The sequence below is a fragment of the Gorilla gorilla genome, chromosome 16, assembly GCF_029281585.2.
Source record: "Gorilla gorilla gorilla isolate KB3781 chromosome 16, NHGRI_mGorGor1-v2.1_pri, whole genome shotgun sequence".
Taxonomy (NCBI): domain Eukaryota; kingdom Metazoa; phylum Chordata; class Mammalia; order Primates; family Hominidae; genus Gorilla; species Gorilla gorilla.
Window position 1 is genome coordinate 89,751,517 of NC_073240.2, and position 23,929 is coordinate 89,775,445.

Consider the following 23,929-nt stretch of genomic DNA (forward strand, 5'->3'; position numbering starts at 1 on the left):
ATTTAAAAACAATTCTGAAAAAGAATAAAAAACTCACTGATGGGCTCAAGGGCAGAATGAAGTCATCAGAGAAATGAGTCAGTCACCCTGAAGATAGATTAGTATACATTACCCAATGTGAACAAAAGAGGGAAAAAAAAAAAAAGACTGAAAAAAAGTCAGTAAAGCCTCAGGGTCCTAGGGAAAATATCAAAAGGTCTAACACCCTGATCTTGAGGAGTACAATGCTAAAAAAAAAAAAAAAAAAAATTAAGAAATAATGGCTGAAATAGTTGGCGGTGGTGGCACACATCCATAATCCCAGAACTTTGGGAGGCTGAGATGGGCAAACTGCTTGAGCCCAGGAGTTCAAGACCAGCCTGGGCAGCATGGCAAAACCCCACCTCTACTAAAAATACAAAAAGTAGCCGGGCACAGTGGTGTGCACCTGTAGTCACAGCTACTCAGGAGGCTGAGGTGGGAGGATCACTTGAGCCTGGGAGGCAGAGGCTGAAGTGAGCTGAGACCACGCCACTGCACTCCAGCCTGGGCAATGGAGTGAGACTCTGTCAAAAGAAAGAAAAAAAAAGAAAGGAAGGAAGGAAGGGGAAAAAAAGAAAGGAAGGAAGGAAGGAAGGAAAGAAGAAAGGAAGGGAGAGAGGAAGGAAGCAAGGGAAGGAGGAAGGAAATTTCCCAAATTTGGCTAAAGATAAAAACTCCAATTCAAAAGGTTCAGAGACCCCCCAAATTCAGGAAGTTCAGAGGCCCTCAAATATGATAAATCCAAAGAAATCCATGCCCAGACACATCATAGCTAAAATGGAAAAAACTAAAAGATATACAGTAAAAACCTCTAAAGTAACCAGATAGAAACCACGTATCACCTATAGAGGCACAACAATTCAAATGTCTGTAGATTTCTCATCAGAAACCATGCAAGTCAGAAAGAAGTGGAACAACATTTTTTAAGTGCTGAAAGATCTGCCTCTGTTTCATCATTCAAGTCTCAGCTAAAATAGTACCTCCTCAGAAATCTTCCCCAGCCACCTTACTTCTGCCCACATGAATCTACTGATATACCCTATATTATTAATGGTCTTTATCTCTTCCTGAAATTAAGTTGTTTACCTTTTTAGTATCTGTCCCACCATACCAGAGAGCAGGGAACTGGTCTAATTCCTTGCTGTATTCCCAGCACCTAGGAGAAGGGACAGTTAAGCGCTCATAAATATGTTAAAATGAATTAATGGAGCAACAATTGGCATGAGCCTTGAAGAATAAGAATACACTAAACAAAGTAAAAGAGGAACAAACCGGCCGGGTGCAGTGGCTCACGCCTGTAATACCAGCACTTTGGGAGGCTGAGGCGGGGAGGTCACAAGGTCAGGAGTTCGAGACCAGCCTGGCCAACATAGTGAAACTCCATCTCTACTAAAAATACAAAAATTAGCTGGGCATGGTGGCGGGGACTCCAGCTACTCAGGAGGCTGAGGCAGGAGAATTGCTTGAACCCGGGAGGCAGAGGTTGCAGTGAGTCAAGATTGTACCACTGCACTCCAGCCTGGGCAACAGAGCAAGACTCCATCTCAAAAAAAAAAAGGAACAAACCAGATAAAAAGGTACCTAAAAGACTAAAAGACACATTTTAAAAAAGCATGACATGGCACATTTGGGAAACAGAGCAATTTCAAGTGGTTAGAGCACAGGAAGCACAGAGTGAGTGATAAGAGAGGCCTAGAAAAAGACTGGAAAGCAGGGGAGCGATTGGATCCAATCTGTATTTTAAAACGTACACACAATGAGGTATTTATTCATATTCTGTCTCCTTCTGAAAAGGTTCCAAATGCCTCATATAAGTATATATAATACCCAGTCAAGTTAAAAATGTACATACCTCCATGACTGAGCAAGTTTCTCAAACTGCTAGTCACACCTAATGAATAGGGCCTTGGATCAATTTAGTGAATAGTCTTACTGACATTTTAAAAAATGAAATACAAGAAAATAGAAAGTATCAAGCTATCACATATTGCAATGGTAAGCACTGTTTTGTAAAACGTTCATTTCAATTATATTGGAGTTACATGCACTGAGTAAAGACATAAAATGTATACTGATCTAGACTAGAGCAAGGGTCTGCAATTACTGCCCTCAGCCCAAATCTAGCCCATCTCTCACCTCCTGGTTTTTTTGGGGTCTCACTCTGTCGCCCAGGCTGGCGTACAGTGGCACCACCGTGGACCTCCCTGGCTCAAGTGATCTTTCTGCCTTGATCTCCCAAAGTGCTAGGATTACAGGCATGAGCTACCACACCTGACCCCTACCTCCCAGTTTTTGTAAATGAAATTTCACTGGAACCCTCCCATGCCCAATCATTTACATATTGCTTTTGCCCTACATAGGCAGAGTTGAGCAGCTGAGATGAAGATCTTACTTATGTTTATGGCCCTCATTAGATGGTGATGTCCCACCGACCAGTACGCAAACACTATATTCTGTATGCTCATCACAGTGTTTGACACATGGTAAGCCTCCCTTCTTGAACACTGGACCTGTCTAACGGGAAGTTCTGTGCCAACTCAGGCATCCACAGGGACTATTCCCTCTGCCTGGTATGCATTTCCCCTGCCCCTTGCTGTAACTTCTCAAGTTGCAGCTTAAGTGCAGTCTCCTTTAGGAAGTGTTCCCTGACCATCCTATCTAAAACAGGACTCCCATTATTATTACATTTTGTCTTCTCCATAGTAATCATTGCAAGTTGTATTTACACTTTCACTTGCATGGTTGTGTTTAATGTCTGATTCCCTTGCTAACCTGTACTCTCCAGACAGGAAGTAACCAGGTCTACCTCGGTCATGCGGTATTTTCAGAGCCTAGCACTGGGAATGGCACATGGTAGGCATTTGGTACTTTATGGAATGAAAGAAGAAAGCCTGACTGAATTGGGACACTTGTAATGCCCAAACTGGTTTTTACTAACTCTGTTTTTAGACTCTCCCTTAGCTAAGAGAGCCAGACAGACTCCATCTTGGCTCTTTCACTGGCAGCCCCTTCCTCAAGGACTTAACTTGTGCAAGCTGACTCCCAGCACATCCAAGAATGCAATTAACTGATAAGATACTGTGGCAAGCTATATCCACAGTCCCCAAGAATTCATCTGATTGATAACACCCAAAGCCCCACGTCTATCACCTTGTAATAGTCATAAAGCCCCTGCACCTGGAACTGTTTACTTTCCTGTAACCATTTATCCTTTTAACTTTTTGCCTACCTAACTTCTGTAAAATTGTTTTAACTAGACCCCCCCCTCCCCTTCCTAAACCAAGGTATAAAAGTTAATCAAGCCCCTTCCTCGGGGCCAAGAGAATTTTGAGCGTTAGCCGTCTCTCGGTCACCGGCTAATAAAGGACTCTTAATTAGTCTCAAAGTGTGGCGTTTTCTCTAACACCCCGGGTACAACATAATGGAGGCCCCAGCGAGAAATTAATGCCACTGGGTGAGAGTTGGTCTTGCTCCGGGCTCCCCCGGAAGGACGGCCGGCTCAGAGGGGGTTACCACCTGAGGAAAGAATTTTCAGGTCCCAAACAGTGACCACCTTCCGGAGGAGAGCGGATCGACTACCATGTCAGTGCCCTAAAATTCAACATCTGAGTCCTCAGCTTCTCACCCCGGGGTCAGGTAGGTCAGATTTGACTTTGTTCTGGTTCTGGTAAGAGGGAAGTGGCCCTGACGAGGGCATCCCTCTTTTGACTCAGCCTGTTACTCTAGGACGCTACTGGGTTGAGCCTTGGTTTTCTGGTAGGCGCCTCTGTGTCTTGGTTTAGGTGGGAAGTGGTCCTGATCAGGCCCCTCCCTTGGACTTAGCTGAAGACCCAGGATGCTGGGGAGCTGAGCCTTGGTTTCTGGCAGACCGCTCTCTCGCTCTCTTGCTCTCTCTCTCTCTCTCTCTCTCTCATCTTTCTCTTATTCAAGTTTCTTGGAGAATCTCCAGGAAAGAAAAAAAAACTGTTATAAACTCTGTGTGAATGGTGAGTGACTATGGGAGGACAAAGGCTTGCATTTGTCTTCCAGTTTGTAGCTCCACAGCGAAAGCTACAGAGTTTGAGTGGGCCCTCACCTGCGGTTCTGGGTCGACCTCATAAGGCTTAAGGCAGCATCGGACATATCTCGATCCAAGCCGGGGGGTTATACCGGCCTGCCAATGCTAAGAGGAGCCCAAGTCCCCTCAGGGGGAGCGGCCAGGTGGGCATCTGACTGATCCCATCATGGGAGGGCACCCCCTTGTCTGTCTAAAAAAAAAAAAAAAAAAGGAAAAAACTGTCAAAACTGTTTACCTGCCCTAGGGTCAAATTGTTTGTTTTATGTTTATTGTTCTGTTTAGTGTTTATTGTCTTGTTTAGTGATTGTCAAGGTTTTGCATGTCAGGACGTCAGTATTGCCCAAGACGTCTGGGTAAAAACTTCTTCAAGGTCCTTAGTGCTGATTTTTTTTGTCACAAGAGGTTAAATTTCTCATCGGTTGTTCAGGCTGGCCACCACAGTCCTGTCTTTTCTGCCAGAGGCAAGTCAGGTGTTGTTACGGGAATGAGTGTGAAGAACATTCATCTGATTGAAATTTCTGGCACCATGGAAGTTGTGGGCATTTAGATTGCCATACCCCACGTCCAAGTGATTGGACCTCCTCTAGATTAAACCGGTGGTGGGTTCAAAACAGCCAACCTGCAGATTTCCTTGCTCACCTTTTTTGTCATTCTGTAACTTTTCCTGTGCCCTTAAATAGAACACTGTGTAGGGAAACCTACACCCGTCATGCTTTACTTCGTTTAGACTCCTACTCTGTTCCCCTGTGGCTACTCTCTCATCTTAAAAATGACCTGAGTGCTCCCTTTCCCCCTCGTCCCTGCCCCCTACTCTGCACATTTCAGTTTCCAGTGCGACAGCAAGTTCAGTGTCTCCAGGACTTGGCTCTGCTCTCGCTCCTTGAACCCTTGAAAGAGCTAAATTTAAGCTATTTGCCTTTGAGTCATGGAGACACCAAAGGTATTTAGGGTACAGATCTAGAAGAAGAGGGAGAACGCCTAGATCCAACCGACCCAGGAGACCTCAGGCTGGCCTCTAGTCCCCCTCCCTCAATCTTAAAGCTACAGCAATGTGGCAAGTGGTATTAGTTGTTGTGATTTTTCTGTTCTTTCTGGTTATGTTAATTCTGTTTTTCTGATACTCCAGCCCCCCAGGGAGTGAGTTTCTCTGTCCATGTTGGATCTGATACCTCTGCTCTGTTAAATTGCCTTCTAAGAAAAAAAAAAAAAAAAAGGGAAACACTTCCTCCCGGCCTTGCAAGGGTTGGAGCCCCCTCCAATGTATGCTGGAAAATTTTTCTCTTGGTTTTTCAGAGAATTACGGAGTCTGCCTTTAAAAAGGCAAGCTCCGGACCCTCTGTGAAGTAGAATGGCCAAGGTTTGGAGCTGGGTGGCCCTCTAAAGGATCGTTGAATCCTACAATTGTTCAAGCCGTGTGGCAGGTTGTTACTGGAACTCCCGGCCACCCTGATCAGTTTCCCTATATCAATCAATGGTTAAGTTTGATTAGAAATCCTCCTCCATGGCTCTGTTCATGTGCCATTCACAATTCCACCTCCAAAGTCCTCCTGAACCAGGCCGTGTTTTCACCTCGACCCTCAGCCAGTTCGGCTCCCCCTGTTTTGCCTCCCTCTGAAGAAGGGAGGACATGTCTCTTTGAGGAGACGTCCCCTGTGGGCTCACTGCCCAATTGCCTCCTGGCTGTGACCGCACTGGGAGGAAGCAGCCCCTCTACTACCACTGAGAGAGGCACAAGTTCCTCCAGGTGATGAGCGCTCAGCCCCCTTCCTGGTTTATGTCCCTTTTTCTACTTCTGACTTGTATAACTGGAAAACCCATAATCCTCCCTTCTCTGAAAAGCCTCAGGCTTTGACCTCACTGATGGAGTCCATGCTCCAGACCCATTGACCCACCTAGGATGACAGCCAACAGCTCCTTTTAACTCTCTTTACCTCTGAGGAGAGGGAGCGCACCTGAAGAGAGGCCAGAAAACACTTCCTTGCATCAACCGGTAGGCCTGAGGAGGAAGCTAGAGACCTCCTGGAGGAGGTCATTCCCTCCACCCAGCCTAATTGGGACCCAAATTCCTCAGGTGGAAGGAGAGCCTTGGACGATTTTCACCAGTATCTCCTCACGGATATTAAAGGAGCCGCTCAGAAGCCCATAAACTTGTCTAAGACAACTGAAGTTGTCCAGGGGCCTGATGAGTCACCAGAAGCATTTTTAGAATGTCTCCAGGAGGTTTATCGGATTTATACCCCTGTTGACCCGGCAGCTCCCGAAAATAGCCGCGCTCTTAATTTGGCATTTGAGGCTCAGACAGCCCTGGACATTAAGAGAAAGCTCCAGAAACTGAAAGGATTTACTGGGATAAATATCAGTCAGCTTTTAGAAATAGCCCAGAAGGTTTCTGACGATCGAGAGTATGAAAACAGAAACAAGCAACACAGGCAGCTGAGAAGGCCGCTGATAAAGCCTATAAAAGACAAGCAAAAATCTTAGTAATGGCTATCCAAGAGGGCAGAAAGGAAAGGCCCCCATTCCAGAAAAAATGGCCAAGGAACCTTGGGTTCCCACCACAAAAGTAAAAGAGGTGAACAGGCCTCTCTAGGAAAAGACCAATGTGCCTATTGCAAGCCGACTAGGCACTGGAAAAAGGAATGCCCACTACTGCCACAAGAAAAGTCAGAAAACAAAAAGTTCTCACCCTGCCTGCAACAGAAGAGCCTGATTGACAGGGCCGGGAGATACTGTCGCCTCTGGATATTGGGGTTTGCAGAGATTGCAAAGCCCTTGTATACTGCTATAAGAGGTAATGGCCCATTGATTTGGACAGACACCGAAGAACAGGCTTTTCAAAATCTGAAAAGACTTTAACTGAAGCCCCTGCTTTAGCCCTCCCAGATACCTCAAAGCCTTGTCATCTGTTTGTCCATGAGAGCCAGGGAGTTGCTAAGGGGGTGCTTACTCAGACTTTAAGACCTTGGAGACACCCAATGGCTTATTTATCTAAGAGGCTGGATCCTGTGGCCTCTGGATGGCCAAGTAGCGGCTAGAGCAAGCCTAGTCCAAGAAACTGATAAGTTAACTCTGGGCCAGGATTTAACCCTTACAGCTCCTCATGCTGTAGAGACTTTACTACAAAGTGCTTCAGGTAAATGGATGTCAAATGCTTGCATTTTACAATATCAGAGTTGTTGAATCAGCCTCGTTTGACTTTCTCTCCCACATGGTGTTTAAGTCCAGCTACTATCCATGACTGTCAGGAACTGTTAGAAACTACCGAAATTGGCCGACCTGATCTTCAAGATGTGGCCCTAGAGAAGGCGGACACTGCTGTGTTCACAGACGGTAGCAGCTTTCTCAAGCAGGGAGTATGAAAGGCCGGTGCAGCTGTTACCACAGAGACAGATGTGTTGTGGGCTCAGGCTTTACCAGCAAACACCTCAGCGCAAAAAGCTAAATTGATCGCCCTCACTCAGGCTCTCCGATGGGGTAAGGATAAACGTATTAACATTTACACTGACAGCAGGTACGCCTTTGCTACTGTGCATGTACATGGAGCCATCTACCAGAAGCACGGGCTACTCACCTCAGCAGGAAAGGCTATCAAAAACAGATCAAGCAGCTCTCCGGTGCACAACCTGTGCCCAGGTAAATGCCAAGCAAGGTTCTAAACCAGCCTAGGCCACCGTCTCTGAGAAAACTCGCCAGAAGAAAAGTGGGAAATTGACTTTACAGAAGTAAAACCACACCGGGCTAGGTACAAATACCTTCTAGTACTAGTAGACACCTTCTTCAGATAGACTGAAGCATTTGCTACCAAAAATGAAACTGCCAATATGGTAGTTAAGTTCCTACTCAATAAAATCATCCCTCAATACGGGCTGCCTGCTGCCACAGGGTGATAATACACCTGCCTTCACCTCGTCCATAGCTCAGTGGGTCAGTAAGGCGTTAAACATTCAGTGGAAGCTCCATTGTGCCTATCGACCCCAGAGCTCTGGGCAGGTAGAACGCATGAACCACACCCTAAAAAGACACTCTTACAAAATTAATTTTAAAAACCGGTAAAAATTGGGTAAGTCTCCTTCCTTTAGCCCTACTTAGAGTAAGGTGCACCCTTTATCAGGCTAGGTTCTCACCTTTTAAAATCATGTATGGGAGGGCGCCGCCTATCTTGCTTAAGCTAAGAGATGCCCAACTGGCAGAAATATCACATGCTAATTTATTACAGTACCTACAATCTCCCCAACAGGTACAAGATATCATCCTGCCACTTGTTCAAGGAAACCATCCCAATCCAATTCCTAACCAGACGGGGTCCTGCCATTCGTTCCAGCCAGGAGAACTAGTGTTTGTTAAAAAGTTTCAGAAACAAGGACTCACTCCTGCTTCGAAAAGACCTCACACCGTCATCCTCACGCCAGTGGCTCTGAAGGTGGATGGCATTCCTGCTTAGATTCATCACTCCTGCATCAAAAAGGCCAACAGAGCCCTACTGAAAACATGGGTCCCCAGGCCTCGGTCAGGCCCCTTTTAAAACTGTGCCTAAGTCAGGACATGTATTTGCAAACACCACTTGGAGGGCTGGTACCTCTAAGGAAGTCTCCTTTGCAGTTGATTTTATGTATACTGTTCCCAAAGCCAGCCCGTACCCACGAAGAGCAACACAATCTGCTGGTCCCAAACGCAGGAACTGTCAACCTTGTAGCAGGATTTGGGTGCTCTGGGAGCCAAATTGGATGTGGAAGCTCCAAAGGTGCAGAAAAAGAACTCCAAAATGTTGACTTTTACCTCTGTCCTGGGAATCACCCTGACGCTAGCTGTCGAGATACTTATCAGTTTTTCTGCCCGATTGGACATGTGTAACCTTAGCCACCTACTCTGGGGGATCAACCAGATCTTCATTCGGTAACTCGTGCTTCTCATCCTAAATTATGTACTAAAAAAAAAAATTGTAATCCTCTTACAATAATATTACGGCATGTCATGGAAATTAACATTTTATATCCCAGGATTTGATGTTGGGACTATGTTCACCATCCAAAATAAATAAATAAATAAATAAATAAACAATAGAAATAAAAATCCTGGTCTCATGGAGCCCACCCAAGCCAATCGGGCCTTTAACTGCTCTAGGTGACCCTATGTTCCAGAAACCCCCTGACAAAGTTGATTTAACTGTACCTCCACCATTCTTAGTCATAAAAGATACACTACAAAAAGTTTGAGAAAATCTAGATAGGCAACAACAGGAATGAGAAAATAACATCCCCTGGTATCAAAACATGTTCAACTGGAACCCCTGGCTAACTACTTTAATCACTGGGTTAGCTGGACCTCTCCTCATCATACTATTAAGTTTAATTTTTAGGTCTTGTATATTAAATTGGTTTCTTAATTTTGTAAAACAATGCATAGCTTGTCAAACTTATGTATCTTAAGACTCAATATAACCCCCTTGTTAAAACTGAGGAATCAATGATTTGATTCCCCAAAAACACAAGTGGGGAATGTAATGCCCAACCTGGTTTTTACTAACTCTGTTTTTAGACTCTCCCTTAGCTAAGAGAGCCAGACAGACTCCATCTTGGCTCTTTCACTGGCAGCCCCTTCCTCAAGGACTTAACTTGTGCAAGCTGACTCCCAGCACATCCAAGAATGCAATTAACTGATAAGATACTGTGGCAAGCTATATCCACAGTCCCCAAGAATTCATCTGATTGATAACACCCAAAGCCCCACGTCTATCACCTTGTAATAGTCATAAAGCCCCTGCACCTGGAACTGTTTACTTTCCTGTAACCATTTATCCTTTTAACTTTTTGACTACCTAACTTCTGTAAAATTGTTTTAACTAGACCCCCCCCTCCCCTTCCTAAACCAAGGTATAAAAGTTAATCAAGCCCCTTCCTCGGGGCCAAGAGAATTTTGAGCGTTAGCCGTCTCTCGGTCACCGGCTAATAAAGGACTCTTAATTAGTCTCAAAGTGTAGCGTTTTCTCTAACACCCCTGGGTACAACACACTAACTCACTGTGTGGTACTAAGTCCTTTACCCTTGCTGGGTCTCAGTTTCCCTACGGGAGAAGGTGCACATGTCCCTCAATTCCTTGCGACGGCCTCTAAACCAGAAGGGGATGCCAAGGGGCGGGCACACATAACCAAAGGGGCGCCCCCGGAAAGAAAAGCCTGGGGCGGGGCCTCAAAGGGAAGAGAATTCTGAGGGAGGGCAGGGGCCGCGGGGCCTCTGGGCATCAGCGTCATGCGGGGAGGAGCCTGCCGGGGAGGGTCTGACGGGCTTGGAGGCTGGGCCAAAAATGGTAAGTCCTCACCTGTCTGGTCCGGGCTCAAAGAGCCAGGGCGAGGGATGCCCCAGCCTGTTCCGTGCGCGCCTCCCCCTGCCCCGCCCCCGCCATGCCCCAGGACTCCTGCACCCGCGGCTGCACGTTCCCGTTTCCGCCAGCCACCGGAACTGCGGCCCAGCAAAAAGTGAAGTAGGGGAGAGCGCGGCACTGTTCAGCCAACACTAAGAGACAGGTACAGCGCACCCTTGTGCCCGGAGGAAGGATCGAAGCCGTAGAGGCTCCATGCCTCCGAAGGAAAAATTAAAATGGCACCTAACCTGGCAATCTCTGTGAGTCCCAGTGGCAGTGTCTCTGCACCTGCTGGGCACATTTGAAAAAATATGAATAGAATTAATTTGTCACCTACTGATTAGATGCTGAGAAACTTCCTACTCTGTTATCTTCTAGATGGCGAGCACCTTGAAGACTGAGATTGTATTGATCATCTCCAACTAACAAGGAAATTGCCTTGCTAGTTTTAAGATGGAGTTGATTTTAAAATGGTGTCACTCTGGCTCTCATAGGCTCCTGCTTCCCTAACAAAAAGATCTTCAACATCATTAATTATCAGAGAAATGCAAATCAAAACAATGAGATACTACTTCATACCCCTTAGGATGGCTATAATATCTTTAAAAGGAAGATATCACATACTGGTGACGAGGTGGAGAAATCAAAAGCCTCATACACTGCTGCTGGGATGGGTGCAGTCACTTTCATGCGCGTCCGTGTGAAGAGACCACCAAACAGGCTTTGTGTGAGCAACAAAGCTGTTTATTTCACCTGGGTGCAGGTGGGCTGAGTCCGAAAAGAGAGTCAGCGAAGGGAGATAAGGGTGGGGCCGTTTTATAGGATTTGGGTAGGTAAAGGAAAATTACAGTCAAAGGGGGTTTGTTCTCTCACGGGCAGGAGTGGGGGTCGCAAGGTGCTCAGTGGGGGTGCTTTTTGAGCCAGAATGAGCTAGGAAAATGACTTTTACAAGGTAATGTCATCACTTAAGGCAAGGACCGGTCACTTCTTTTGTGGTGGAATGTCATTAGTTAAGGTGGGGCAGGGCATCCTCACTTCTTTTGTGATTCTTCACTTCAGGCCATCTGGGCTTATATGTGCAAGTCACAAGGGATGCAATGGCTTGGCTTTGGCTCAGAGGCCTGACATTCCTGCCTTCTTATATTAATAAGAAAAATAAAACAAAATAGTGTTGAAGTGTTGGGGTGGCAAAAATTTTTGGGGGGTGGTATGGAGAGAGAATGAGCGATGTTTCTCAGGGCTGCTTCAAGCGGGATTAGGGGTGGCATGGGAACCTAGAGTGGGAGAGATTAAGCTGAAGGGAGGTCTTGTGGTAAGGGGTGATATTGTGAGGATGTTAGAAGAAACATTTGTCATATAGAATGATTGGTGATGGCCTGGATATGGTTTTGGATGAATTGAGAAACCAAATGGAATAACAGAAGGAGAAAAACAGGTATAAAAGGTCTAAGAATTGGGATGACTCAGGATATCTGATTAGAGAGTGCCTAAGGAGATTCAGCATAGTCCTGCCAGCAAAGATTATTTATTTACTTCAAGAGTTAAGAGTGGCAATTTGCGGATAGCACCTGGAGATATCAGCTGTGATGGCTTAGAAAAACAGTGTAAACAAGAGCAGGGCAGTGTAAACAAGAGCAGGGCATGTATGAGTAGTTGAGAACGGTGAATAGGAGTATGACTAGACAGAAGATAGTCGGGATGACAAGTTTTTTTGGGGCACAGTCTAAGTTGGTCTGGTGTCTGGAATAAGACTGGGGCCTAATAAAAAGGAGCATCTATACAGGAGCTTAAATGGGCTGTACCCTGTAGCATTCTGAGGACAGGCCTGAATTCTGAGAAGGGAAAGTGGTAAAAGTATTGTCCAGTCCTTTTTAAGTTGGTGGCTGAGCTTGGTGAGGTGTGTTTTTAAAAGACCTTTAGTCCATTCTACTTTTCTTGAAGATGGAGGACTGTAAGGGATATAAAGGTTTCACTGAATACTAAGAGCCTGAAAAACTGCTTGGCCGATTTGACTAACAAAGGCTCATCTGTTATCAGACTGTATTGAGGTGGGAAGGCTAAACTGAGGAATTATGTCTGACAGAATGGAAGAAATGACTGCGGTGGCCTTCTCGGACCCTGTAGGAAAGGCCTCTACCTATCCAGTGAAAGTATCTACCTAGACTAAGAGTTATTTTAGTTATCTGACTCAGGGCATGTTGAGTAAAGCTAATTTGCCAGTCCTGGGTGGGGCAAATCCTCGAGCTTGATGTGTAGGGAAAGGAGGGGGCCTGAATAATCCCTGAGGAGTAGTAGAATAGCAGATGGAACACTGAGAAGTTATTTCCTTGAGGATAGATTTCCACGATGGAAATGAAATGAGAGGTTCTAAGAGGTGGGCTAGTGGCTTGTACTATAGCATAACCTGCCTTTGCTGGTGTGTGGCGATTAGGCCTGGTGAAACCACCATCAATAAATCAAGCGTGATCAGGGTGAGGAACAGGAAAGAAGGAAATTTGGGGAAATGGGGTGAATGTCAGGTGGATCAGAGAGATACAGTCATGGGGGTCAGGTGTGGTATCAGGAATAATGTGGGAGGCCGGATTGAAGTCTGGGCCAGGAACAATGGTAATTGTGGGAGACTCAACAAAGAGTGAGTATAGCTGAAGGAGCCAGGAAGCAGAAAGTATATGCGTCAGGTATGAGGAAGAAAATAGATTTTGGAAGTTATGAGAACTGTAGAGAGTGAGTTGAGCATAGTTTGTGATTTTGAGGGCTTCTAAAAGTATTAGGGCAGCAGCAGCGGCTGCACGGAGACATGATGGCCAGCCTAAAACAGTAAGGTCAAGTTGTTTGGACAAAAAGGCTACAGGATGTGATCCTGGTCCTTATGTAGGAAATGTAAGAATTCCAACTGCACAGCCCTGCACTTCAGCTGTGTGGAATGAAAAGGGTTGGGATGAGTCAGGGAGAGCTAGAGTGGGGGCAGTTTCTAAAGCTGTCTTCAAGGAATTGAAAGAGGAGTGGGAAAAGGATTTAGGATCTATGGAGTCAGCTAGGTTTCCTTTTGTGAGCTTATATAATGGTTTTGTTAGGATGGCAAAACCAGGTATCCAAAGGTGAAAGTATCCAACCATGCCCAGGAAGGAAAGGAGTTGTTGTTTTGTAGAAGGGGTTGGGGTTTGAGAGATCAGTCGGACATGATTGGCAGGGAGAGCACGTGTGTTTTTATGAGAATTATGCCGAGATAGGTAACAGATGAGGAAGAAATTTGGGCTTGATTGAAGTAATGGGGGCTGTCTGTGAAGCTTTGCGGCAGTACAGCCTAGGTAATTTGCTGAGCTTGATGGGTGTCAGGGTCAGTCCAAGTGAAAGCGAAGAAAGGCTGGGATTAAGGGTGCAAAGGAATAGTAAAGAAAGCATGTTTGAGATTTAGAACAGAATAATGGGTTGTAGAGGCAGGTATTGAGGATAGGAGAGTATATGGGTTTGGCACCATGGGGTGGATAGGCAAAACAATTTGGTTGATAAGGCGCAGATCCTGAACTAACTTGTAAGGCTTGTCTGGTTTTAGGACAGGTAAAATGGGGGAATTGTAAGGAGAGTTTGTAGGCTTTAAAAGGCTATGCTGTAGCAGGTGAGTGATAACAGGCTTTAATCTTTTTAAAGCATGCTGCGGGATGGAATATTGGCATTGAGTGGGGTAAGGGTGATTAGGTTTTAATGAGATGGTAAGGGGTGCATGATCGGTCGCCAAGGAGGGAGTAGTCATATCTTATACTTGTGGGTTAAGGTGGGGGATACAAGAGGAGGATGCAAAGGAGGCTTTGGATTGGGAAGAAGGGAGGCAATGAGATATAGCTGTAGTCCAGGAATAGTCAGGGAAGCAGATAATTTAGTTAAAGTGTCTCAGCCTAATAAGGGAACTGGGCAGGTGGGGATAACTAAAAAGGAGTGCTTAAAAGAGTATTGTCTAAGTTGGCACCAGAGTTGGGGAGTTTTAAGAGGTTTAGAAGCCTGGCCGTCAATACCCACAACAGTTATGGAGGCACAGGAAACAGGCCCTTGAAAAGAAGGTAATGTGGAGTGGGTAGCCTCCGTATTGATTAAGAAGGGGATGGGCTTAACTTCCACTGTGAGAGTTACCCAAAGCTCGGCGTCCGTGATGGTCTAGGGGGCTTCTGAGGCGATCGGGCAGTGTCAGTCTTCAGCCACTAAGCTGAGAAGATCTGGGAAGGAGTCAGTCAGAGAGCCTTGGGCCAGAGTTCCAGGGGCTCTGGGAGTGGCTGCCAGGTGAGTTGAACAGTCCGATTTACAGTGGGGTCCCACACAGATGGGACGCGGCTTAGGAGGAATCCCGGGCAGTGGGCATTCCTTGGCCCAGTGGCCAGATTTCCAGCATGTGTATCAAGCTCCTGTGGGAGGAGGTTCTGGAGGAATGCCTGGCTGCTGCAGTTCAGGTGTTTGGAAGTTCTTATGTGCTGGAGATGTGGCTGGGGTTTGTCTCACAGTGGAGGCAAGGAATTGCAACTTTTTTCTATTATTGTACACCTTGAAGTCGAGGTTAATTAAATCCTCTTGTGGGGTTTCAGGGCCGGAATTTAATTTTTGGAGCTTTATTTAATGTCGGGAGCAGATTGGGTAATAAAATGTATTTTGAGAATAAGACGGCCTTTTGACCTTTTAGGGTCTAGGGCTGTAAAGTGTCTCAGGATTGCTGCCAAACAAGTCATGAACTGGGCTGGATTTTTTTTTTTTAATTTTTTATAATTATACTTTAAGTTTTAGGGTACATGTGCACAATGTGCAGGTTAGTTACATATGTATACATGTGTCATGCTGGTGCGCTGCACCCACTAACTCATCATCTAGCATTAGGTATATCTCCCAATGCTATCTCTCCCCCCTCCCCCCACCCCACAACAGTCCCCAGAGTGTGATGTTCCCCTTCCTGTGTCCATGTGTTCTCATTGTTCAATTCCCACCTATGAGTGAGAATATGCGGAGTTTGGTTTTTTGTTCTTGTGATAGTTTACTGAGAATGATGATTTCCAATTTCATCCATGTCCCTACAAAGGACATGAACTCACCATTTTTTGTGGCTACATAGTATTCCATGGTGTATATGTGCCACATTTTCTTAATCCAGTCTATCATTGTTGGACATTTGGGTTGGTTCCAAGTCTTTACTATTGTGAATAATGCCGCAATAAACATACGTGTGCATGTGTCTTTATAGCAGCATGATTTATAGTCCTTTGGGTATATACCCAGTAATGGGATGGCTGGGTCAAATGGTATTTCTAGTTCTAGATCCCTGAGGAATCGCCACACTGACTTCCACAATGGTTGAACTAGTTTACAGTCCCACCAACAGTGTAAAAGTGTTCCTATTTCTCCACATCCTCTCCAGCACCTGTTGTTTCCTGACTTTTTAATGAATGCCATTCTAACTGGTGTGAGATGGTATCTCATTGTGGTTTTGATTTGCATTTCTCTGATGGCCAGTGATGGTGAGCATTTTTTCATGTGTTTTTTGGCTGCATAAATGTCTTCTTTTGAGAAGTGTCTGTTCATGTCCTTTGCCCACTTTTTGATGGGGTTGTTTGTTTTTTTCTTGTAAATTTGTTTGAGTTCATTGTAGATTCTGGATATTAGCCCTTTGTCAGATAAGTAGGTTGTGAAAATTTTCTCCCATTTTGTAGGTTGCCTGTTCACTCTGATGGTAGTTTCTTTTGCTGTGCAGAAGCTCTTTAGTTTAATTAGATCCCATTTGTCAATTTTGGCTTTTGTTGCCATTGCGTTTGGTGTTTTAGACATGAAGTCCTTGCCCATGCCTATGTCCTGAATGGTAAAGCCTAGGTTTTCTTCTAGGGTTTTTATGGTTTTAGGTCTAACGTTTAAGTCTTTAATCCATCTTGAATTGATTTTTGTATAAGATGTAAGGAAGGGATCCAGTTTCAGCTTTCTACATATGGCTAGCCAGTTTTCCCAGCACCATTTATTAAATAGGGAATCCTTTCCCCATTGCTTGTTTTTCTCAGGTTTGTCAAAGATCAGATAGTTGTAGATAAGTGGCATTATTTCTGAGGGCTCTGTTCTGTTCCATTGATCTATATCTCTGTTTTGGTACCAGTACCATGCTGTTTTGGTTACTGTAGCCTTGTAGTATTGTTTGAAGTCAGGTAGTGTGATGCCTCCAGCTTTGTTCTTTTGGCTTAGGATTGACTTGGTGATGTGGGCTCTTTTTTGGTTCCGTATGAATTTTAAAGCAGTTTTTTCCAATTCTGTGAAGAAAGTCATTGGTAGCTTGATGGGGATGGCATTGAATCTGTAAATTACCTTGGGCAGTATGGCCATTTTCACGATATTGATTCTTCCTACCCATGAGCATGGAATGTTCTTCCATTTGTTTGTATCCTCTTTTATTTCATTGAGCAGTGGTTTGTAGTTCTCCTTGAAGAGGTCCTTCATATCCCTTGTAAGTTGGATTCCTAGGTATTTTATTCTCTTTGAAGCAATTGTGAATGGGAGTTCACTCATGATTTGGCTCTCTGTTTGTTGTTGGTGTATAAGAATGCTTGTGATTTTTGTACATTGATTTTGTATCCTGAGACTGCTTAAGGAGATTTTGGGCTGAGACAATGGGGTTTTCTAGATATACAATCATGTCATCTGCAAACAGGGACAATTTGACTTCCTCTTTTCCTAATTGAATACCCTTTATTTCCTTCTCCTGCCTAATTGCCCTGGCCAGAACTTCCAACACTATGTTGAATAGGAGTGGTGAGAGAGGGCATCCCTGTCTTGTGCCAGTTTTCAAAGGGAATGCTTCCAGTTTTTGCCCATTCAGTATGATATTGGCTGTGGGTTTGTCATAGATAGCTCTTACTATTTTGAGATATGTCCCATCAATACCTAATTTATTGAGAGTTTTTAGCATGAAGGGTTGTTGAATTTTGTCAAAGGCCTTTTCTGCATCTATTGAGATAATCATGTGGTTTTTGTCTTTGGTTCTGTTTATATGCTGGATTACATTTATTGATTTGTGTATATTGAACCAGCCTTGCATCCCAGGGATGAAGCCCACTTGATCATGGTGGATAAGCTTTTTGATGTGCTGCTGGATTCGGTTTGCCAGTATTTTATTGAGGATTTTTGCATCCATGTTCATCAAGGATATTGGTCTAAAATTCTCTTTTTTGGTTGTGTCTCTGCCAGGCTTTGGTATCAGGATGATGCTGGCCTCATAAAATGAGTTAGGGAGGATTCCCTCTTTTTCTATTGATTGGAATAGTTTCAGAAGGAATGGTACCAGTTCCTCCTTGTACCTCTGGTAGAATTCAGCTGTGAATCCATCTGGTCCTGGACTCTTTTTGGTTGGTAAGCTATTGATTATTGCCACAATTTCAGCTCCTGTTATTGGTCTATTCAGAGATTCAACTTCTTCCTGGTTTAGTCTTGGGAGAGTGTATGTGTCAAGGAATTTATCCATTTCTTCTAGATTTTCTAGTTTATTTGCGTAGAGGTGTTTGTAGTATTCTCTGATGGTAGTTTGTAGTTCTGTGGGATCAGTGGTGATATCCCCTTTATCATTTTTTATTGCATCTATTTGATTCTTCTCTTTTTTTCTTTTTATTAGTCTTGCTAGTGGTCTATCAATTCTGTTGATCCTTTCAAAAAACCAGCTCCTGGATTCATTAATTTTTTGAAGGATTTTTTGTGTCTCTATTTCCTTCAGTTCAGCTCTGATTTTAGTTATTTCTTGCCTTCTGCTAGCTTTTGAATGTGTTTGCTCTTGCTTTTCTAGCTCTTTTAATTGTGATGTTAGGGTGTCAATTTTGGATCTTTCCTGCTTTCTTTTGTGGGCATTTGGTGCTATAAATTTCCCTCTACACACTGCTTTGAATGCGTCCCAGAGATTCTGGTATGTTGTGTCTTTGTTCTCGTTGGTTTCAAAGAACATCTTTATTTCTGCCTTCATTTCGTTATGTACCCAGTAGTCATTCAGGAGCAGGTTGTTCAGTTTCCATGTAGTTGAGCAGGTTTGAGTGAGATTCTTAATCCTGAGTTCTAGTTTGATTGCACTGTGGTCTGAGAGATAGTTTATTATAATTTCTGTTCTTTTACATTTGCTGAGGAGAGCTTTACTTCCAAGTATGTGGTCAGTTTTGGAACAGGTGTGGTGTGGTGCTGAAAAAAATGTATATTCTGTTGATTTGGGGTGGAGAGTTCTGTAGATGTCTATTAGGTCTGCTTGGTGCAGAGCTGAGTTCAATTCCTGGGTGTCCTTGTTGACTTTCTGTCTCATTGATCTGTCTAATGTTGACAGTGGGGTGTTAAAGTCTCCCATTATTAATGTGTGGGAGTCTAAGTCTCTTTGTAGGTCACTCAGGACTTGCTTTATGAATCTGGGTGCTCCTGTATTGGGTGCATATATGTTTAGGATAGTCAGCTCTTCTTGTTGAATTGATCCCTTTACTCTTCTGTAATGGCCTTCTTTGTCTCTTTTGATCTTTGCTGGTTTAAAGTCTGTTTTATCAGAGACTAGGATTGCAACCCCTGCCTTTCTTTGTTTTCCATTTGCTTGGTAGATCTTCCTCCATCCTTTTATTTTGAGCCTATGTGTGTCTCTGCCCAGGAGATGGGTTTCCTGAATACAGCACACTGATGGGTCTTGACTCTTTATCCAATTTGCCAGTCTGTGCCTTTTAATTGGAGCATTTAGTCCATTTACATTTAAAGTTAATATTGTTATGTGTGAATTTGATCCTGTCATTATGATGTTAGCTGGTTATTTTGCTCATTAGTTCATGCAGTTTCTTCCTAGCCTTGATGGTCTTTACATTTTGGCATGATTTTGCAGCAGCTGGTATTGGTTGTTCCTTTCCATGTTTAGCGCTTCCTTCAGGAGGTCTTTTAGGGCAGGCCTGGTGGTGACAAAATCTCTCAGCATTTGCTTGTCTGTAAAGTATTTTATTTCTCCTTCACTTATGAAGCTTAGTTTGGCTGGATATGAAATTCTGGGTTGCAAATTCTTTTCTTTAAGAATGTTGAATATTGGCCCCCACTCTCTTCTTGCTTGTAGAGTTTCTGTCGAGAGATCTGCTGTTAGTCTGATGGGCTTCCCTTTGTGGGTAACCCGACCTTTCTCTCTGGCTGCCCTTAACATTTTTTCCTTCATTTCAACTTTGGTGAATCTGACAATTATGTGTCTTGGAGTTGCTCTTCTCAAGGAGTGTCTTTGTGGCGTTCTCTGTATTTCCTGAATCTGAATGTTGGCCTGCCTTGCTAGATTGGGGAAGTTCTCCTGGATAATATCCTGCAGTGTTTTCCAACTTGGTTCCATTCTCCCCGTCACTTTCAGGTACACCAATCAGACATAGATTTGTTTTTTTCACATAGTCCCATATTTCTTGGAGGCTTTGCTCATTTCCCTTCTTACTTCATTTCATTCACTTCATCTTCCATCGCTGATACCCTTTCTTCCAGTTGATCGCATCGGCTCCTGAGGCTTCTGCATTCTTCAGGTAGTTCTTGAGCCTTGGTTTTCAGCTCCATCAGCTCCTTTAAGCACTTCTCTGTATTGGTTATTCTAGTTATACATTCTTCTAAACTTTTTTCAAAGTTTTCAACTTCTTTGCCTTTGGTTTGAATTTCCTCCCGTAGCTCGGAGTAATTTGATCGTCTGAAGCCTTCTTCTCTCAGCTTGTCAAAGTCATCCTCTGTCCAGCTTTGTTCCATTGCTGGTGAGGAACTGCGTTCCTTTGGAGGAGGTGAGGTGCTCTGCTTTTTAGAGTTTCCAGTTTTTCTGCTCTGTTTTTTCCCCATCTTTGTGGTTTTATCTACTTTTGGTCTTTGATGATGGTGATGTACAGATGGGTTTTTGGCGTGGATGTCCTTTCTGTTTGTTAGTTTTCCTTCTAACAGACAGGACCCTTAGCTGCAGGTCTGTTGGAGTACCTGGCCATGTGAGGTGTCAGTCTGCCCCTGCTTGGGGGTGCCTCCCAGTTAAGCTGCTTGGGGGTCAGGGGTCAGGGACCCACTGGAGGAGGCAGTCTGCCCGTTCTCAGATCTCCAGCTGCATGCTGGGGGACCCACTGCTCTCTTCAAAGCTGTCAGACTGGGACATTTAAGTCGGCAGAGGTTACTGCTGTCTTTTTGTTTGTCTGTGCCCTGCCACCAGAGGTGGAGCCTACAGAGGCAGGCAGGTCTCCTTGAGCTGTGGTGGGCTCCACCCAGTTCGAGCTTCTGGGCTGCTTTGTTTACCTAAGCAAGCCTGGGCAATGGTGGGCGCTCCTCCCCCAGCCTCGCTGCTGCCTTGCAGTTTGATCTCAGACTGCTGTGCTAGCAATCAGTGAGACTCCGTGGGCGTAGGACCTCCGAGCCATGTGTGGGATATAATCTCCTGGTGCGCCATTTTTTAAGCCCGTGGGAAAAGCGTAGTATTCGGGTGGGAGTGACCCGATTTTCCAGGTGCCGTCTGTCACCCCTTTCTTTGACTAGGAAAGGGAATTCCCCGACCCCTTGCGCTTCCCGAGTGAGGCAATGCCTCGCCCTGCTTCGGCTCACGCACGGTGCGCGCACCCACTGACCTGCACCCACTGTCTGGCACTCCCTAGTGAGATGAACCCGGTACCTTACCACCTTTGAAACGTGGGTGAATAATCAGAGAGGCGTCCCTGTAATGATTAAACACCAAGGGAAGGCTGCCTTTCCAGTCCGTGACCAGCGCCGGAGTTTTGGGTCCACGGATAAAACGTGTCTCCTTTGTCTCTACCAGAAAATGAAAGGAATTGAAATTAAGAGAAGGGAGAGATTGAAGTGTGGCACCAAGATTGAAAGGAGAAAGAGGTTGAGGGATAGTGAGGGAGGTTGGAGAAGAGAGTAAAAAGAGGCCGCTTACCAGATTTGAAATTGGTGAGATGTTTCTTGGGCTGGTCGGTCTGAGTACCTGAGGTCATAGGTGGATCTTTCTCATGGAGCAAAGAACAGGAGGACAGGGGATTGATCTCCCAAGGGAGGTCCCCGATCCGAGTCACGGCACCAAATTTCATGCGCGTCCGTGTGAAGAGACCACCAAACAGGCTTTGTGTGAGCAATAAAGCTGTTTATTTCACCTGGGTGCTGGTGGGCTGAGTCCGAAAAGAGAGTCAGCGAAGGGAGATAAGGGTGGGACTATTTTATAGGATTTGGGTAGGTAAAGGAAAATTACAGTCAAAGGGGGTTTGTTCTCTGGCGGGCAGGAGTGGGGGTCACAAGGTGCTCAGTGGGGGTGCTTTTTGAGCCAGGATGAGCTAGGAAAAGGACTTTTACAAGGTAATGTCATCACTTAAGGCAAGGACTGGCCATTTACACTTCTTTTGTGGTGGAATGTCATCAGTTAAGGTGGGGCAGGGCACATTCACTTCTTTTGTGATTCTTCAGTTACCTCAGACCATCTGGGCTTATACGTGCAGGTCACAGGGGATGCGATGGCTTGGCTTGGGCTCAGAGGCCTGACAGTCACTGTGGAAAACAGTTTAGCCATTCCTCAAAAAGTTAAACATGACGTTACCATTTGACCCAGAAGTACCTCTAGGTATATAACCAAGAGAAATTAAAACGTGTCCACACAAAAACTTGGACACAAATGTTCATAGCAGTATTATTTATAATAGATAACATATGGAAAAAACCTAAGTGTCTATCAGTAGATGAATGGATAAACAAAAGGCGGTATATCCATACAATAGAATATTATTCAGTATTAAAAAAGGATGAAGTACTGATACTTGCCACAACAAGATGGACCTTGAAAACCTTCTGCTGAGTGAAAGAAGCCAGTCACAAGAGGTCACATATTGTATTACTCCATTTATATGAAACATCCAGAATAGACAAATCTGTAGAGACAGAAAGTAGATGAGTGGTTGCTGGGGGTAAGGGAAAAGGGGAGTAAGGAGTTATTGCTAGTGGGTATGGGGTTTCTTTTTGGGATGATGAAAAATGTACTGAATTAGATAATGGTAATGGTTACACACTTCTGTTAATATACTAAAACCTTCTGAATTGTACATTTTTAAATGGTGAATTGTGTAGAGTATGTCTCAATTTAAAAACAAAAAAAAAGGAACAGTTCTAATTTTCGGATTGTCCCCAGCTTTGTGGCTCCGATGGTCTGTAGAGCCAGCCCTGAGTGGGCTGCAATCCTCCCACTTCTCCATTCAGCCTGTCAGATGCTGCTTCTCTTCAAGGTTCAGCCCAACATCCTGTCACCCCTCCACAGCCCACCCTTCCCCATCTCTGCCCACCATGGGGAAGCCTTCTGATTTCTTGCAGGGGAGCCTTCCCCTGAGGAGTGTAGTGGTTTAAGCCAAAAGCATTCTGGGACACTGAGTTCATTGTACTTTTCTCTCTACTTTTGTATACATTTGAAACTTTCCATAATAGCAGCAAAAAGGACTCTCCCCTCCAGCCTGCCTGGCACTCAAGCAGCTTGTGTATATCTTCGTAGATAAATTTACATTAATGATTGACCTACATGAAGATAAAACAATAAGAAGAATTCCCTCTGCTGGAGTGTAGACCCACACTGCCCTTTTCCCAGCATGGTGGTATCAGGAGAATAGAATAGGGCCTATTCCTTCTCTTCTCTAATGATCCTTGGCTTGTAAGTTTTTTCCCCAAGTGACCATTCCTTTTATATTTTTATTTTTTTAAAGGCAGGTGAGTTGCCTTTGCAAATCCTTTGCCCATTTTTCCACTGGGATTATTTTTCTTAAAGATTTACAGGAGGTATTTATATATTCTGAATATTGATCTTTTGTTGGGACTGCAAATATTTTTTTCCCTGTGTGAGGCTTATCTTTAATTTTTAACCATATTTCTAGTGATGTCTTTAAAATGCTCTGACCTTCTGTTACTGTTCTTGTTATCTGTCAGTTTAAGGCAGGGTCCCATGTAAGAGTCCATCACTGCGCTTCCTGGAAAATCTGCTAGTGATAAAGGAGGCCGAAGTTTGTCTTCCCTCCTTGCCTTTTCCAGGAAGTGGGTTTCATTTCATTCTTCCAGCTCTTATTGCTACCATAGTACAATGGAGTTAAAGGGGCAATCAGAGGCAAGATGACGACTGCATTGTGAGTCACTGCAAGGACTTTGCCTTCAATTCAGAGTACGATAAGGAGCCAGGGAGGGCATTGAGCAGAGGAGTAGCTACAGCAGTGGTCTAGGCAAGAGATGGCAGTGGCTTGGATTGGGGTGATAGAGGTGGAGGTGGTGAGAAATGGTCAGATTTGGGGTGCATATTGAGGATACAGCCAATAGGCCTTGCCAGTGGATTACATCAGCAGTGTGAGAGAAAGAAAAGAGACAAGGATATCCCAAGGTTTTTGGCCTAAGTAACTGTGTCTACTTTTGCTCAAAAAGTAATCAAGTATTTGGGCTAAAAGTTAAGTCAGCTCCACAAATACAGAGACCATCTCTGTTTTGTGACTACTGATCCCCAAGCTACCACAGTGACAGGTACATAAGCAC

At 44.6% G+C, this 23,929-nt stretch overlaps 1 protein-coding gene across 8 annotated transcripts in view; it reads right to left on the minus strand.

Annotated features, from left to right (window-relative positions):
• Positions 1-10,582, minus strand: part of DET1 (DET1 partner of COP1 E3 ubiquitin ligase) — a 32,900-nt gene extending 22,318 nt beyond the window's left edge. For 2 of the 8 annotated variants that reach the window (XM_004056721.4, XM_055362919.2), the window contains exon 1: positions 10,394-10,582. Coding sequence is in view for 4 of the 8 variants with exons in the window: in XM_055362912.2 (XP_055218887.1) it covers positions 10,118-10,158 (41 nt within the window). In the remaining 4 variants the exon portion in view is untranslated. Of the gene's footprint in view, positions 1-1,107; positions 1,180-10,095; positions 10,372-10,393 lie in introns of those variants that run through there. The other 6 variants (XM_055362923.2, XM_055362912.2, XM_055362916.2 and 3 more) reach the window with 6 other exon arrangements.
• Between the last annotated feature and the right edge of the window lie 13,347 nt (positions 10,583-23,929).